At 39.4% G+C, this 15,484-nt stretch overlaps 1 protein-coding gene across 3 annotated transcripts in view; it reads left to right on the forward strand.

Annotated features, from left to right (window-relative positions):
* Positions 1-15,484, forward strand: part of MRPL48 (mitochondrial ribosomal protein L48) — a 68,982-nt gene that overhangs the window by 51,550 nt on the left and 1,948 nt on the right. For all 3 annotated transcript variants that reach the window (XM_059410401.1, XM_059410410.1, XM_059410395.1), the window contains exons 5-6: positions 2,924-3,093; positions 13,712-13,814. In XM_059410401.1, coding sequence (XP_059266384.1) covers positions 2,924-3,093; positions 13,712-13,814 — 273 coding nt within the window. The remainder of the gene's footprint in view (positions 1-2,923; positions 3,094-13,711; positions 13,815-15,484) is intronic.

Genomic DNA, 15,484 nt, shown 5'->3' on the forward strand with positions numbered 1-15,484 from the left:
AGGTCATGATCCCAGCGTCCTGGAATCGAGTCCCACATCGGGCTCCTTGCTCAGCGGGGAGCCTGCTTCTCCCTCTGCCTCTGCCTGCCATTCTGTCTGCCTGTGCTCGCTCTCTCCCCCTCTCTCTCTCTGATAAATAAATAAAATCTTTAAAAATAAATAAATAAATAAATAAATAAATAAAAGAACTATTTCTAGGGATGCCTGGGTGGCTCGTCGGTTAAGCATCTGCCTTCAGCTCAAGTCATGATCCAAAGGTCCTGGGTTTGAGTCCCATATCCCGCTCCTTGCTCAGCAGGGAGCCTGCTGCTCCCCCTGCTTATGCTCTCTCACTCACTTCCTCTTTGACAAATATATAAATAAAATCTTAAAAAAAAAAAGAACTATTTCTGTCGAATAGCAAGACTTATTATAGATCTCCAATAAGTAGGAGATGTGATACTGGCTCAAAGATAGACAAACAGCCTAAAGGAACAGAATAAAGAGTACAGAAACTGATCCACACACCTGTGGGCATTTATATGACAAAGGTGACACTACCGTGCAGTGGCGCTAAATCAACTGGACTGGATGATCATATGAATAAAAATGTTTGACTTCTGTTTCACATCATACACAAACATCACTTAAAAGTGGATTGTAGGTCTAAATGTAAATGTTAAAATAATCATACTACTAGAAGATAACATATGAGAATATCTTCATGATCTTAAGATAGAAATTTCTTAAACAGGACACAAAAATAACTATAATCATAAAAGAATGAGTAAGTTGAACTACATTAAAAATAAGAACTTCTGCTCATCAGGATAAACCACGAAAAAATGAAGAGAGAAGCTACAAGGAGGGAGAAGATATTTGCAGCATGTATATTTAACAAAGGCTCGTATCTAGAATATAGAAAGAATCTCTACAAATCAATAAAAGAAAGGCAGAATGGGCTAAATACATGAATTGACAGGGCCACCTGGGTGGCTCAGTCATTAAACATCTGCCTTCAGCTCAGGTTACGATCCCGAGGTCATGGGATCAAGCCCCATATTGGGCTCCCTGCTCAATGGGAAGCCTGCTTCTCCCTCTCCCACTCCCATTGCTTGTGCTCTCTCTGTCTCTCTCTGTCAGATAAATAAATAAAATCTTTTTAAAAAATACTTGAATAGGCAGGTTACAAAAGAGAGTATCCAAATGGAAAGGTGCTCAGGCTCAATAGACTTAGAGGAACTGCAAGTTAAAACCCAAATTCATTATCACTTCATACCAACCAGGATGGCTAAAACCAGAAAACCTGACTACACTAAGTTTTGTTTTGGCAAGAATGTAGAGGATGTAGAACTCTGATTAATTCTCGTGGTATACTAAATTGGAAACATCTTTGTAAAACTGTTTTAGAGTACTTACTAAACTTGAACATATGCATACTCTCTAAGTCAGTAGTTCAGATTCTAGGTATATCCCCAATAGAAATGCATACACGTGTTCACTGAAACGTGAACCAAGAGGGATGTACTGCTACTTGTAGCAGTACAATTCGTTATGGCACACACTAGAAACAACCCAAATTTCCATCAGTTGTAAAAAAGAATAAATTGTTGCCTATTCATTTAATACACCACAAGAGGAATGAGAAGGAAAGAACTGTTGTTTCAGCTAATACATGATGAATCTTACAAATATAATGAATGAAAGAAACCAGATATAAAAGAGAACATAATTTATCATTTCATTTTCATGAATTCTAAAAACAGGCAGATGGTTTTAGAAGTAAGAATAGTGGTTATCAGTTTGGGGGCAGGAGTTTTGGAGTGCTGATAGTGGTCTATTTCTTATTCAGGATGCTTATGATACCAGTATTTTCACTTTGGAAAATTCACTGAGCTGTGTACTCATATGCATTTTTTCAGTATGAATATTATATTGCAATAAATTTTTCACTAAAAAAATTTTTTTAAAGATTTTGTTTATTTGATAGAGACACAGTGAGAGAGGGAACACAAGCAGGGGGAGTGGGAGAAGCAGGCTTCCCACTGAGCAGGGATCCCAATGTGGGGCTCCATCCCACCACCCTGGGATCGTGACCTGAGCTGAAGGCAGATGCTTAACGACTGAGCCACCCAGGCGCCCTACTTCTCAATTCTTAAAAGGAAGACTAAATGATTGCAGAATTTCAAAGCTAGGAGGGCTGGAAGATATCTAATGCTGCGTTTCCTTGCAATTGATTTCTTTAAGATACTGATTAAAGCTAAGAATTCTTTCAGAAAAATATGCATGCATGTAAAATTTTGCATATAAATTTTGGGGTTGATAGACTACTTGAAATCCCTCAATGGGTTCTAGATTAAGAATCTGTTATCCAGGGGCACCTGGGTAGCTCAGTGGGTTAGGGCCTCTGCCTTTGGCTCAGATCATGATCCCCGGTCCTGGAATCAAGCCCCACATCGGGCTCTCTGCTCAGCGGGGAGCCTGCTTCCCTTCCTCTCTCTGCCCACTTGTGATCTCTGTCTGTCAAATAAATAAGTAAAATCTTTAAAAAAAAAAAAAAAGAGTTTCTTATAAGAAAAAAAAAATCTGTTATCTGGCATAACTCCACCAATTTGAAAATTGGGAAGCTGAGGGGACCAGGAAAGGGGATGAGTCTCCTAACAAGTTAATTGCAGAAGATAGTCACTTGTATTTGTGTTAAAGTAGTGCCAGCAATATTCCCTCTCCTTTCGTTGGCTGATGTCACAGCCCAGACTAGCAAGGGAAGCTACCCATTTCTTCCCAAGGGAACTTCAGTTTGAAGGTAAGGTAACCTAAGAGAAAAATGGTGAACAAATTTATTTGAAAGATTAATTTCTTTGATATCAAGATGGGATGATTAGAATTTTTTGTGTAATTCCTTTTTTTTTTCCTATCTCCTTTTCTCCTTTTGTTTTCTGTTCAGCCCAAGAAGAAGAGGGCAAAAGTGGAAGTGAGACCCATTAATTTGGGGACAGATTATGAATATGGGGTTTTAAACATTCACCTGACTGCATACGACATGGCTGTGGTGGAGAGTTATGCCCAATATGTTCACAACCTCTGTAACCATCTATCCATTAAAGTTGAGGAAAGGTATGAAGGAAGCCTTTACATGGGATATTCTTGGTGTGAGTAGCATGCTCTGCTTTGTAGTTTTGTATATAAATTTTGTATATAATTGAGTATATTTGTATAAATATATATTTACAAATATATATTTATATATATTGTTACTTGATATATTGATTATATATTTGATTCCTGAAATTTATAAATATATATTTATAAATATACATTCTATATATATATATAAATACATAGAAGTTGTATATTTATATATAAATGAGGTTTTGAAACATAATTTACATTTGGTAAAATTCACCCTTTTTAGGCATATAGTTTAGCACAATCAGAATACAGAACAGTTCCATTAACTCCAAAATTTTCCTGGTGCCCAGGTGTAGTCATATCCCTGGCAACCAACAACTGATTTTCTATCCTGTTGTTTTAAGTCTCCAGATCATCATGTAAATAGAATCATGCAGTGTGTAGCTTTTTGTGTGTGACCTCTTTCACTTAGCATAATGTATTTAAGATTCTTCCATGTTTTTAGAAATTTTTATTGCCGAGTAGTATTCCATTAAGTGGTAGACCTTAATTGCCTTATCCACTCACCAGTTGATGTACATTTGCATTGCTTCCAGTGTATTGGTGATTATGAATAAAGCTGTCATAAGCATTTTCTTGTATGCTTTGTGGGGCATATATCTTTTCTCCTGGATAGCTACCTAAGCCTGGGACTTGAGGGTTGTATGGTGACTGTATGTTTAACTTTATGAAAAACCAACATCTGTTTTCCAAAGTGGCTGCATCATTTTGTTTTCCTACCAATGTGTGAGTTACAGTAATTCCTTTTCCTGGTCAGCATTTGATATCATCAGTTTTTTTTCTAAAGCTATTCTTATAGAGTGGTATCTCATAGTTTTTGATTTTCATTTCCCTAGTACATAATGATTTTTAACATCTTTTCATATGCTTATTTGCATCCTCTATATCTGCTGTGATGACATGTCCAACTCTTTTGTCCATTTTTAAAATTGGGTTGTTTGTCTCCTTATTATTGAATTATGGAAATTCTTTTTCTATTTTTGGATACCAGGTGGTTGTTTTTTTTTTTTTTTTTACAGTATGTGTTTTGCAAATATTTTCTCCCTGTCTTTGACTTATCTTGTCATCTTCTTAGCTGAGTCCTTTGGAAGGCAGACTTTTTTATAAGTTTGATGAGGTTCAGTTTATAAATTTTTTCTTTTATCAGTCATGCTTTTGGTATTATATCTGAGACAACTTTGTCTAACTCAGGATCACAAAGATATTCTCCTCTGTTTTCTTCTATATGTTCTATAGTTTTAAGTTTTACATTTAGGTTCATGATCCACTTTTAGTTGTTTTTGTTTTTTTGTATATGGTGTAAGATATGGGTCAAAGTTCTTTTTTTCCCCTTCATTTAAATATCCAGTTGTTCCAACACCATTTGTTAAAAAGATTTTCTATCTTTATCTCATTGTCTTAGCACTTTTTGAAAGTCAGTTAACCATGCATATGTGGGTCTATTTCTGGACTCCATTCTATTATGGTGATTTATGTATCTAACTTATACCAATACCATATTGTCTTGATTACTGTAGCTTGATTACTGAAACTAATCTTTGTTCTTTTTTTTTTTTTTTTCATAATTATTTTGGCTATTCTAGATCCTTTGGCTTTCTATAAAAATTTTAGAATAAGTTTGTTGATTTCTACATAAAGGAAACTGATGGAATCTTATTGGGATTATGGTGGATCTGTAGGTCAATTTGAAGAGAATTGACACTGATTTTGATTCCCCTGGTCCATTAACAAGGCTTATCTCCCCATTAATTTAGGGTTTCTTTGCCTACTTTGCTTCTCATTTGCTCTTTGGATTTGTTGGAAAACTGTAGGGGAGGAGAACTAACACTTAACTGGCTATCTATTCCAGGCCAGGCACTTTACATATCTTATCTCCATGTTTCAGAAAGTGTGGGATACCCTGTAGTTGACTTTAAATAACATTAAATCACATGGTGAGAAATTTCTTCCCTTTTAATTCTCATTCAACCTAATTATGTCAAGGAGAAATTCTTGTGTGTGGATCTGGTATGTCCTTAACACCACTCTCTAGCCACTTCCTGATCTTCATAATGGAGAAGAGGCCTCAGACTCAGAGTCTTTGGCTAGCATAGTATCTAGCTAGAATTTTACAACATTTTTTTTCTTTTCATTATACTTTTTTTTTTTTTTTTTTTTTTAAAGTAAGCTCTAGGCCCAAAGTGGGGCTTGAACTCATGATCCTGAGAACAAGAGTCATGTGTTCTACCAACTGAGCCATCCAGGCCACCCCATTGTACTTTTTTTTTTTTTTAAGATTTTATTTGTTTATTTGACAGAGAGAAATCACAAGTAGATGGAGAGGCAGGCAGAGAGAGAGAGAGGGAAGCAGGCGCTCTGCTGAGCAGAGAGCCCGATGCGGGACTCGATCCCAGGACTCTGAGATCATGACCTGAGCCGAAGGCAGCGGCTTAACCCACTGAGCCACGCAGGCGCCCCACCCATTGTACTTTTTAAAAAAAGTTTCTCTTGAAGGCAGCTGATACTGGTCTTCCATTTATTTTCTTTTATTTATTTATTTTTAAGGATTTTATTTATTTATTTATTTGATGGGGAGAGAGAGCACCAGAGAGGGAACACAAGCACAGGGAGCAGAAGAGGGAGAAGCAGGCTTCCTGAAGAGCAGGGAGCCCAAGGTGGGGCTTGATCTCAGGACTCTGGGATCGTGACCTGAGCCAAAGGCAAATGCTTATGACTGAGCCACCCAGGAGCCCCGGTCTTCCATTTATTTATTTATTTATCTTAAAAGATTTTATTTATTTATTTAACACACAGAGAGAGAAACCACAAGTAAGCAGAGAAGAAGGTGCAGTGGAGGGAGGGAGGGGGGGCAAGCAGGCTCTCTGCCGAGCAGAGAGCCCAATATAGGACTTGACCCCAGGACCCCGAGATCATGACCTGAGCTGAAGGAAGAGGCTCAACCCACTGAGACACCCAGGCACCCCGGGTCTTCCATTTATAATAGCAATATAAAGTCAGGCTTATTGAGATATAATTTACCCTTTTAGTGAACAATTTTCTGAGCTTTCACAAATGCACTCTTTCAGTACAGTTCACCCTTTTAGTGAACAATTTTCTGAGCTTTCATAAATGCACGCAGTAAATACCATCATACTATAAGATACAGAACATTTACATTATCCCAAGAAGTTCTCTCCTGCCTTTGTAGTTAATCCCTCCCTTTCCCCCCCAGTCCCTCACAACTCCTGATCTGTGTTCTGTCCCTATAGTTTTGCCTTTTCCAGAAGGTGATGTAAGTGGAAATATACAGTATTTTTCCTTTTGAGTCTGAATTCTCTCTCTTAGGATAATGTATTTGAGATTCAGGTCTTTTGTTGCCTGGATCAAGTAGTTTGTTCCTTTTTGTTGCTAATTAGCATTTCATTGAATGGTTGTATGTTTGTTTATCCGTTCCATGGTTGAAGGACATTTGTGTTATTAGCAGCTTTTGGCAGTTATAAATTTAGCCACTATAAACATGTACAGGTTTTTGTGAGAACATGAGTTTTCATTTCTCTATGTAATTGCTGGGTCAAATGGTAAGTGCAGTGGATTTTTAAATTTATAAGAAACTGCCGAACTATTTTCCAAAGTGGGTATATATACTGTTTTTTTTCTCTCATCAGCAACATGAATTCCCGTTGCTCTATAAAAAGTTTATTTTTTAAAAAATTTTATTTATTTATTTTGACAGAGAGAGATCACAAGTAGACAGAGAGGCAGGCAGAGAGAGAAGGGGAAGCAGGCTCCCCGCTGAACAGAGAGCCCGATGTGGGGCTCGATCCCAGGACCCTGAGATCATGACCTGAGCCGAAGGCAGAGGCTTTAACCCACTGAGCCACCCAGGTGCCCCAAAAGTTTATTTTTTAAATTAACTTTTTAAGTGAATTGATTTAAAGAAAAATATTTAATAAATAATCATTTGGGTGGTTTGTCATTGTGGCAAGGTAATAACTGGCACAATATGTGGATATGGCAAGAGTTATACTTTCTTACTCATTAGATAGTAGTATATTCCCATTTTACAGATGAGGAAACCAAGGCTCAGAAAACCCAGAAGTCACAGAACCAGTAAGTGGCCTAGATTTAGCCCATTTCTGCCTGACTCCAGTATTTTTAATTATAGGAGGTCTTAGTCCTTAAGCTAAGTTTGAACTTTTTTTTTAAGATTTTATTTATTTATTTGACAGACAGACAAGTAGGCAGAGAGGCAGGCAGAGAGAGGAGGAAGCAGGCTCTCTGCTCAGCAGAGAGCCCGATGTGGGGCACCATCCCAGAACCCTGAGATCATGACCTGAGCCGAAGGCAGAGGCTTAATCCACTGAGCCACCCAGGCGCCCCTAAGTTTGAACTTTTATAACCTTTATAACTTGGTGTAACTGTGCTAAACATGCTGTCTAGAAGATTGGATAATAAGCTGTGACTTTAGCTCTCACAGCTGATAGTACTTCAATTATTTTAGGACTAAAGATGTGCTTTATCTTTTCGTGATACCCCAGAGAGTTGGTTGCTCTTTCCATACTTGACACACACTTCTATATGTCACTTCAGTGCTATGGGCTGTAATAACCTATTCATATGTCAGCTCCCCTCCCCTCTGGTTAGCGAGAACTGTGTTCTTTTTTTATTTCTTTAGCATCTAATACAAGACCTGCCACATGGGGAACATTAAAACTATTGTTGAAAGAATGACAGATTCTTGAATATGACTGCACAATCCAGTTGTGTGGTATACATGGGATATGTTTCCTAAAGTTTACTGGAAGTGCTTTAATTAAAATCAATTTAAAAACTACTGATTGAGCCTTTTCCTACTATGTGGTAGATACTGTACTAGATAGACATCCCAACTAGAGGAGACTGAGGAGAATGTCCCTGATTTCAGGGAGTGTTTGTGTGTGTGTGTACACACAGCATAATGTGCAAGGTGGTAAGTGAAGGATAAAGTGCAGTATCAGTTCAAGGAGGCTGAATAGCATAATAATTTAGAGCAATGCTTCCTCAAAGTGCCACTCTGCAAAGGTATCAGAAGCTTATGCCAAAATGTACATTAGTGCTTTGCATCCTTCATCCAGAAAGTCTCGCTATTGTAAAAAAAAGTTTGCTGAATTAAATAGCATGATTAGTGCCTGTTGCCTGCTTCTTAACTTGTCACAGACTGATGACAAGCAGTTTGTTCACCAGCAGCTTGTCTACAGACCATACTTTGAGTAACAAATGGTTATAAGCACAGGCTTTGGAATCAAACTGCCTGTGTTCAGATTCTAGTTCTACCAGCTAGTGGCAACTGACCTTGGTAAATTCTGAACCTCAGTTTCCTCATCTATATAATGGGGATGATAATTTTCTTACAACTTTAAGTTCTGAAAATTAAATAAGTAGTATATGATAGCACGTAGCAGAGAGACAGGAACATTGCAAATGCCCTATAAATAATACTGTTATTAATAATTAATGGGTTTTTGTTTTTTGTTTTTTTAGCTGGCAGAGATTTGGGGTGGCAAAGAGGCATTAAATGTGATTTACAGAATATTATCATATCTATAGTAGGTCAGCTCTCTGGAATAGCACTTTAAATTTTCAGAAGGACTTCTTAAAATGTGTTGATTTTAAAACCTGGCTTTGGAAAGCTCTGGCTTCATTTGAGTAAAGGCAGGGAGGCAGTAGCATTTGTTGAGCACCTACTATTAGCCAACCACTCTGACCTTTTTTGTATAATGTTGCTTAATTCAAAAAAGCACCTTGCACATATTCACAAATGAAAGCTGTAGCTAGACTGCCTGGGTTTTACTCTTGTTCTGCAGCATTCTTATGGTGTGGCATTGTGCAGTTTACTTAAACTCTGTATCTTGGTTTCCTCATCTGTAAAATGAGGTTGCTAATATATATATATATAATATTATATATTATAATATTAAATATATTATAACTGTTCCCAGCAACATTTGGCTGCTATTATTATTGTTGTTGTTAATATAATAGACGCTTGCCCATGGTCAGACATCTAATACAAAGCAAGGTCTGGATTTGAACCCACTTTTTTTCAAATTCTTAATTCCTCATAATTGGTTCTCCACACAGCTTTCAGTGTGATCTTTCTAGAATGGAAATAGGATCAGGTTACAACCATGCTTAAAATCCTTCTCTGGGTTCCCATTCCTTTAGGGTCAAAATTAAAGTTTCTCACATGGTTTGCTAGGTGCCCTATGGCCTGGGCTTGCTTCTCATCTCATTTCCATTTCCCTCTCCCTCTCCCTCCAGTTAACATGGACTTTGTTTTTTATCCCCTTCCACCTCTGGACCTGTGCATATGCTTGCTCTCTCTAAAACTTCGAATACTCTTTCCCCTTTATGTAACTAACCCCTGCTGCTTTCTTAGGCTTCATATTGGATGTCACTTCTTCAGAGCACCTCATCAAATTAGGTCTTTATGTTATATATTTAGGAGAAATAAAGGTTATGTAAGTTCCTTTTCATAGTGCCCACTCCTTGCCCTTGTAATTACTTGATGATTATTGACCTTCCTTCTTAGACTCTAAGATCTCTAAGGCAAGGACTGTTCCTGTCTTCATTAACAGTTTAACCCTAAGACCTTGCCCAATCCCTGACACATAGTAAGCACTGAATAAATATTCACTGACTTGGACTGAGTTTCAATAGTCATGGACATGATTCCTAGAATAGCAGACTGAATGATGTCCTGCTTTTTGTCTCTTTTCTGCTCTTTGCTCCAAATAGCATAGAGCACAAAGAGATGTTCGTTTTCAGCAACTCACTGCCCTGCATTGATTGAGGTTTTCAGACCATTGTTGGGCATTCTCACTGCCCAGCTTTTCAGAGATGAAATGATTTTCTTTTCTTCTTATTTTCATTTCATCATGATCCATTTTTTCCTCTGGGAGTGGCAGGGTAGGGCTCTGACCTTGAGATGGAATTGGGCAGGGGAGCGGTGTGCTGGCTTTTGTTCTATAAATGGTTTGCACTGATGCAGCTGCAACTCACCCAGGAGGGTAGAGGAAGAAGCCTGGCCTGCAGGTCTCTTAATTTGCCTGCCTCCCTTTCTGAGCAGCTGCCTGGAGACGGAAATCTCAACTCATGTGGGAGCAGCTTCCCAGCCTGAAGCTGATCTAGCCCCTGTGTTTTATGGAGAATAAAAGCATGGCTCAGCATCACTTTCTGTAAGGCTACTCTCCCCGCCCCCTTTTTCTTGAAGTCCACTTACACTGTTTAAAATGGAGGTACGGGGCGCCTGGGTGGCTCAGCCAGAGTTAAGCATCCAACTCTTGATTTCAGCTCAGATCGTGGTCTGGGGTCATGAGATGGGGCTTTGCATGGGGAGTCGTGCTAGCCCACAAGTCTGCTTGAGGCTCTCTCTCATTCTCCCTCTCCCTCTGCGCTTCCTGGCCCCTACTCACGAACACGCATGCTCTGTCTCTCTTAAATATAAAAAAAAAAAAAAAATCTTTAAAAAAAGTAAAATTGAGGTATCATTTATATTTAGTAGCCTCCACAGATATCTAAGTTTCCTAGCACCCAGCAGGCTCCCCTGTGTCCCTTCCCAGGTAGTACTCCCCGAAGGTAGCATTATTTTGTCATTTTAGATTGATTTTTGACATTATGTTATTTCATTTCTTCCCTTCTTTTTTTCCTGTCTGATCATCCAAGTAATGTTTATTTTCTTCTTCTTTTTTTCTTTAAGGTTTTATTTATTTATTTGACAGAGACAGAGCCAGAGAGGGAACATAAGCAGGGGCAAGAGGGAGAGGGAAAAGCAGGCTTCCTGCTGAGCAGGGAGACCAATGTGGGGCTTGTTCCCAGAACCCCAGGATCATGACCCGAGCCAAAGGCAGACTCTTAATGACTGAGCCACCCAGGTGCCCCCCACAAGTAATGTTTATTGCAGAAAATTTGTAAAGTACAGAAAAGTATAGACACTAAAGAGAAATTACCTATATTCTTAACTACTCAAAGGCCTATTCTACCTTGAAATGAACAGAGTTCCAGTATTTCTTTATCAAACTATGTCTAGCTTTTCTGTTAGTTCTCTTTGAGGGCCTCTGATGCCTTTGTAGATATCTGCTTCACTTTTTGGAATGTTCTCCAGGCAAACACCTATATGTTTATTCTTAACATCTTGGTTAAAGCCTATCTCACTTGTGAAGTCTTCTCTGAGCCCCCTTCTCTCTCTTGTCCCTGTAATATTCACTGCATGCCTATTATTGCCTTTGTCTTACTGTAGTGAAGACGTTTGCCTCTCCAAAACACTCTTAGCAAGCTCCTTTAAAGCACAGGCTGGGGGCACCTGGGTGGCTCAGTCATTAAACATCTGCCTTCAGCTCAGGTCATGGGCTCAGGTCATGATCCCAGGGTCCTGGTATCGAGCCCTGCATCAGGTTTCCTGCTCAGGGGGAAACCTGCTTCTCCCTCTCCTACTCCCCCTGCTTGAGTTGCTTCTCTTGCTCTCTATCAAATAAATAAATAAAATCTTTAAAAAAAAAAAAAAAGCATAGGCTGCCTATTGCCCACCAGCATGCCTAGGACAGAACAAGCTTTCAGTAAATGTTTGTTGAATGAATGAATGAATGAACAAACAAATAAATGACATCTTGCTAAAGCAAGTGTTGGAAGAATAAAATGCATGCTCAGTGGCAGTCAGTCAGTCTTATCTGCAGAATGTCAAGAAGGAAAAACAGTGTTTTGGAGTGCTTTTTACTTTCCTGAAAGCTTTGCATAGTTATTTTATTTGCTCTTCCATAACAAGACTATGAATGTGTCCTTATTTATGTAGGGAAGTTATTACCAAATTTGAACTGGAAGAGGAGGTCAGATATTGTGCAGGAAAGTGGGAAGGAATGTTATTTAGGGAGGTTACCTGGAAGAGTTTGTAATACCTAGGATTTACTGTTTGTAAGAGCAAGGGAACTGGCGTTTGTAGGCCTATTATGATAGGCAAATTGCTCATGTAATGTCATTTAATCATTGCAACAATCTTATGAACTAGGTATTATTATCTTTATTATCTCCGTTTTGTAGCTAAAGAATCTGAGACTCAAAAGTTGAATTAATTTGTCCGGCATTAAATAGGTATTGACAGGGCCAATATTTAAATCCAGGACTGACTGTTGTGTCTCTCATCCATTTTCTGTTATTTCCATTATTCATTTTGTAGAGGGCCATCCCCCTTGTTATCAATTGATGAAACTTTCTGTGACATGAAAATTCAGGAATTCTACTGTTGTTATTTTACTTATCTTCATTTTGGTGAACTTTTTGATAAGACAAACACAGCAGCAGTACCACATTTCTGTGTAGCCATTGATCCTATCTCATCACTGTGCCTGATCTTCACACACTGATATGGACCTAGATTGTAATCTTCTTTATTCTGGAAGAAACTGAGGCCCAGAGAGACAAGTAACTTGCTTTAGTAAATATTGTTAATAAGCTACAGGGCTAAGATTTTACCTCAACTCCAGTATTCTTTTTACTGCTATGAAGCTGGTCATAGCAAGCAATCTCTACAATGGTATTTCTCAAGCTGGGGACATTTAACAATGTCTGGAGATGATTTTTTTTAAAATTTTATTTATTATTTATTTGAGAGAGAGAAAGAGAGAGCATGAGCAGAGGGAGGGGCAGAAGGAGGAAGAGAAGCAGCCTCCCCACTGAGTGCAGAACCTGAGGCAGGGCCAATCCCAGGACCCTGGAATCATGACCTGAGCTGAAGTCAGACACTTAACCAACTGAGCTGCCCAGGCGCCTCTGGGGATAATTTTATTATTACCACTTCAGAGGGTACTACCAGCATCTTGTGGTTAGCGATTAGGAATACATAGGCCAGCCCCCCACAACAAAGAATTATTTGGTCTAAAATGTTAATAGTGCTGAGGTTGAGAAATCTTGCTCTTTGAAAAAAGTTGGGTTTCATGCCTCATTTCTCCAGAAGAGGTTACATACCCAAGGTTAGCCTCCAAAGTGATGACATTGATTCTTTTATTTATTTATTTATTTATTTATTTATTTATTTAAAAGATTTTATTTATTTGACAGACAGAGATCACAAGCAGGCAGAGAGGCAGGCAGAGAGAGAGAAAGGGAAGCAGACTCCCTGCTGAGCAGAGAGCCTGATGTGGGGCTTGATCCCAGGACCAGGCAGAGGTCCTGGGCAGAGGCACAGAGGCTTAACCCACTGAGCCACCCAGGTGCCCTGACACTTATTCATTTAGAACTGGCTTTTCTTTAGTAGCAGCAAATAAGTTATTAATCACCAGATTTTATTCAGTGTTGTGTCAGGCAAGAACTGGGGATGCAGAAAGGTATTCTACATGGTCTTTTCCCTCAGGGAGTTAAGAGGCTTCTGGAGAAGGTTTAGGAGGAACAGGTTCCTTCCCTCTGGCTGCAGAGGAAGAGCCCTAGATTCCAGGAGCTACTGCATTGCAGCAGTGTCTGTACTCAGGGACTCCCCTGGTAGAAGTGGCACTAACTTAAGGGAGCCTTCTTCATAACCCCCTCTTTCTCCCTACAGTTACGCTATGCCCACCAAAACCATGGAGGTGTTGCGGCTACAGGACCAAGGCAGCAAAATGCTCCCGGACTCAGTTCTCACCACCCATGAGCGAGTGGTTCAGGTAGGTACTCTGGGAGAACCTTGAAACATATTTGCCTCTCTCCCGGCTTTTTTCTTTTTCTACCATGCCCTTCTCTTCCTCTTGGCTGCATCTTGAATGATAATATTCTTTAGGTTTTAGTTCTTTTTTTTTTTTTTTACGATTTTATTTATTTATTTGACAGAGAGAGAGATCACAAGTAGGGAGAGAGGCAGGCAGAGAGAGAGAGGGGGAAGCAGGTTCCCCACTGAGCAGAGAGCCCGATGCTGAGAGCAAAACCCCTCTGTGGCTTCCCTTTAAATCTAGCCATGGTTTCTGTTGTTTTACTGCAGAGACAGATGGGCGAGAACCACACTACCATGAGGGTGCCCAGAGTTATTAAAAATACACAATTAATTTCACCCGCTTTTTAAAAAGTTTTTAAGATTTTATTTATTTATTTGAGAGAGAGAATGAGAGAGAGAGAGCATGAGAAGGGGAAGGGTCAGAGGGAGAAGCAGACTCCCTGCCGAGCAGGGAACCTGATGTAGGACTTCCACGACTCCAGGATCATGACCTGAGCCAAAGGCAGTCGTTTAACCAACTGAGCCACCCAGGTGCCCAATATCACCTTTTTTATAACAGCTTTATTGAGAGTTTTATTCATACACAGTTTACTCTTTTAACGTGTACAGTTAAATGGGTTTTAATATATTCACAGTTAATGCAAATATCACCACAATCAATTTCATCACCCCAAAAAGAAACTACCCATTTACAGTCACTCCTTTCTCCCCCTTTTCTCAGCTTCTGACAACCACTAATCTCTTTCTGCCTCTGTGGTTTTACCTCTTCGGGACATTTAAACGGAACCGTACAATATAGGGTCTTTTATGCCGTTCTTCCACTTAGCATGTTTTCAGGGTTTCTCCATGTTGTAGCACGTGTCAGCGCTTCATTCCTTTTTATTGCCGAATAATATTCTAATGTATGAACAGCACCCCTTTTAGATCCATTCAAGAGGTATATCAGCAAGATAATGAGATGAATGTTTAGGTGGTATCACCTTAAATCTATGCTAACTTTAAAAATAATTAAGTACTGAGCCACTGCGTGGCTCAGTGGGTTAAGCCTCTGCCTTCGGCTGGGGTCATGATCCCAGGGTCCTGGGATCAAGTTCCACATCTGGCTGTCTGCTCAGCAGGGAGCCTGCTTCCTCCTCTCTCTCTCTCTGCCTGCCTCTCTGCCTACTTGTGATCTGTCTGTCAAATAAATAAATTAAAAAATATATATATTAAAAAAAAATAATTAAGTACTGGGGTGCCTGGGTGTCTCAGTTGGTTAAGGGCTCAGCTCTTGATCTCAGCTTGGGTCTTCATCTCGGGGTTATGAGTTCAAGCCCTGCACCTGGCTCCATGCAGTGCATGGAGCTTACTTTTTTTTTTTTTAAGATTTTCTATATAAGTATATGCAAATGTGTGTGGGGGAGGGGCAGCCAGAAAGGGAGAGTAGGGCTTGATCTCAGGACCTTGGGATCATGACCTGAGCCAAAGGCAGAGGCTTTAACCCACTAAACCACGCAGGCACCCCTATTTATTTATTTTTTAAACCCATGAGCCACCCAGGTGGCCCTGAGCGTGGCACCTACTTTAATAAACTCCTGTTTTTCTTCAAGACTCCACCTAGAAGTTACCTTTTTTGGAGGCTGTCTT

Source organism: Mustela nigripes, chromosome 1, assembly GCF_022355385.1.
Source record: "Mustela nigripes isolate SB6536 chromosome 1, MUSNIG.SB6536, whole genome shotgun sequence".
NCBI classification, from domain to species: Eukaryota; Metazoa; Chordata; class Mammalia; order Carnivora; family Mustelidae; genus Mustela; species Mustela nigripes.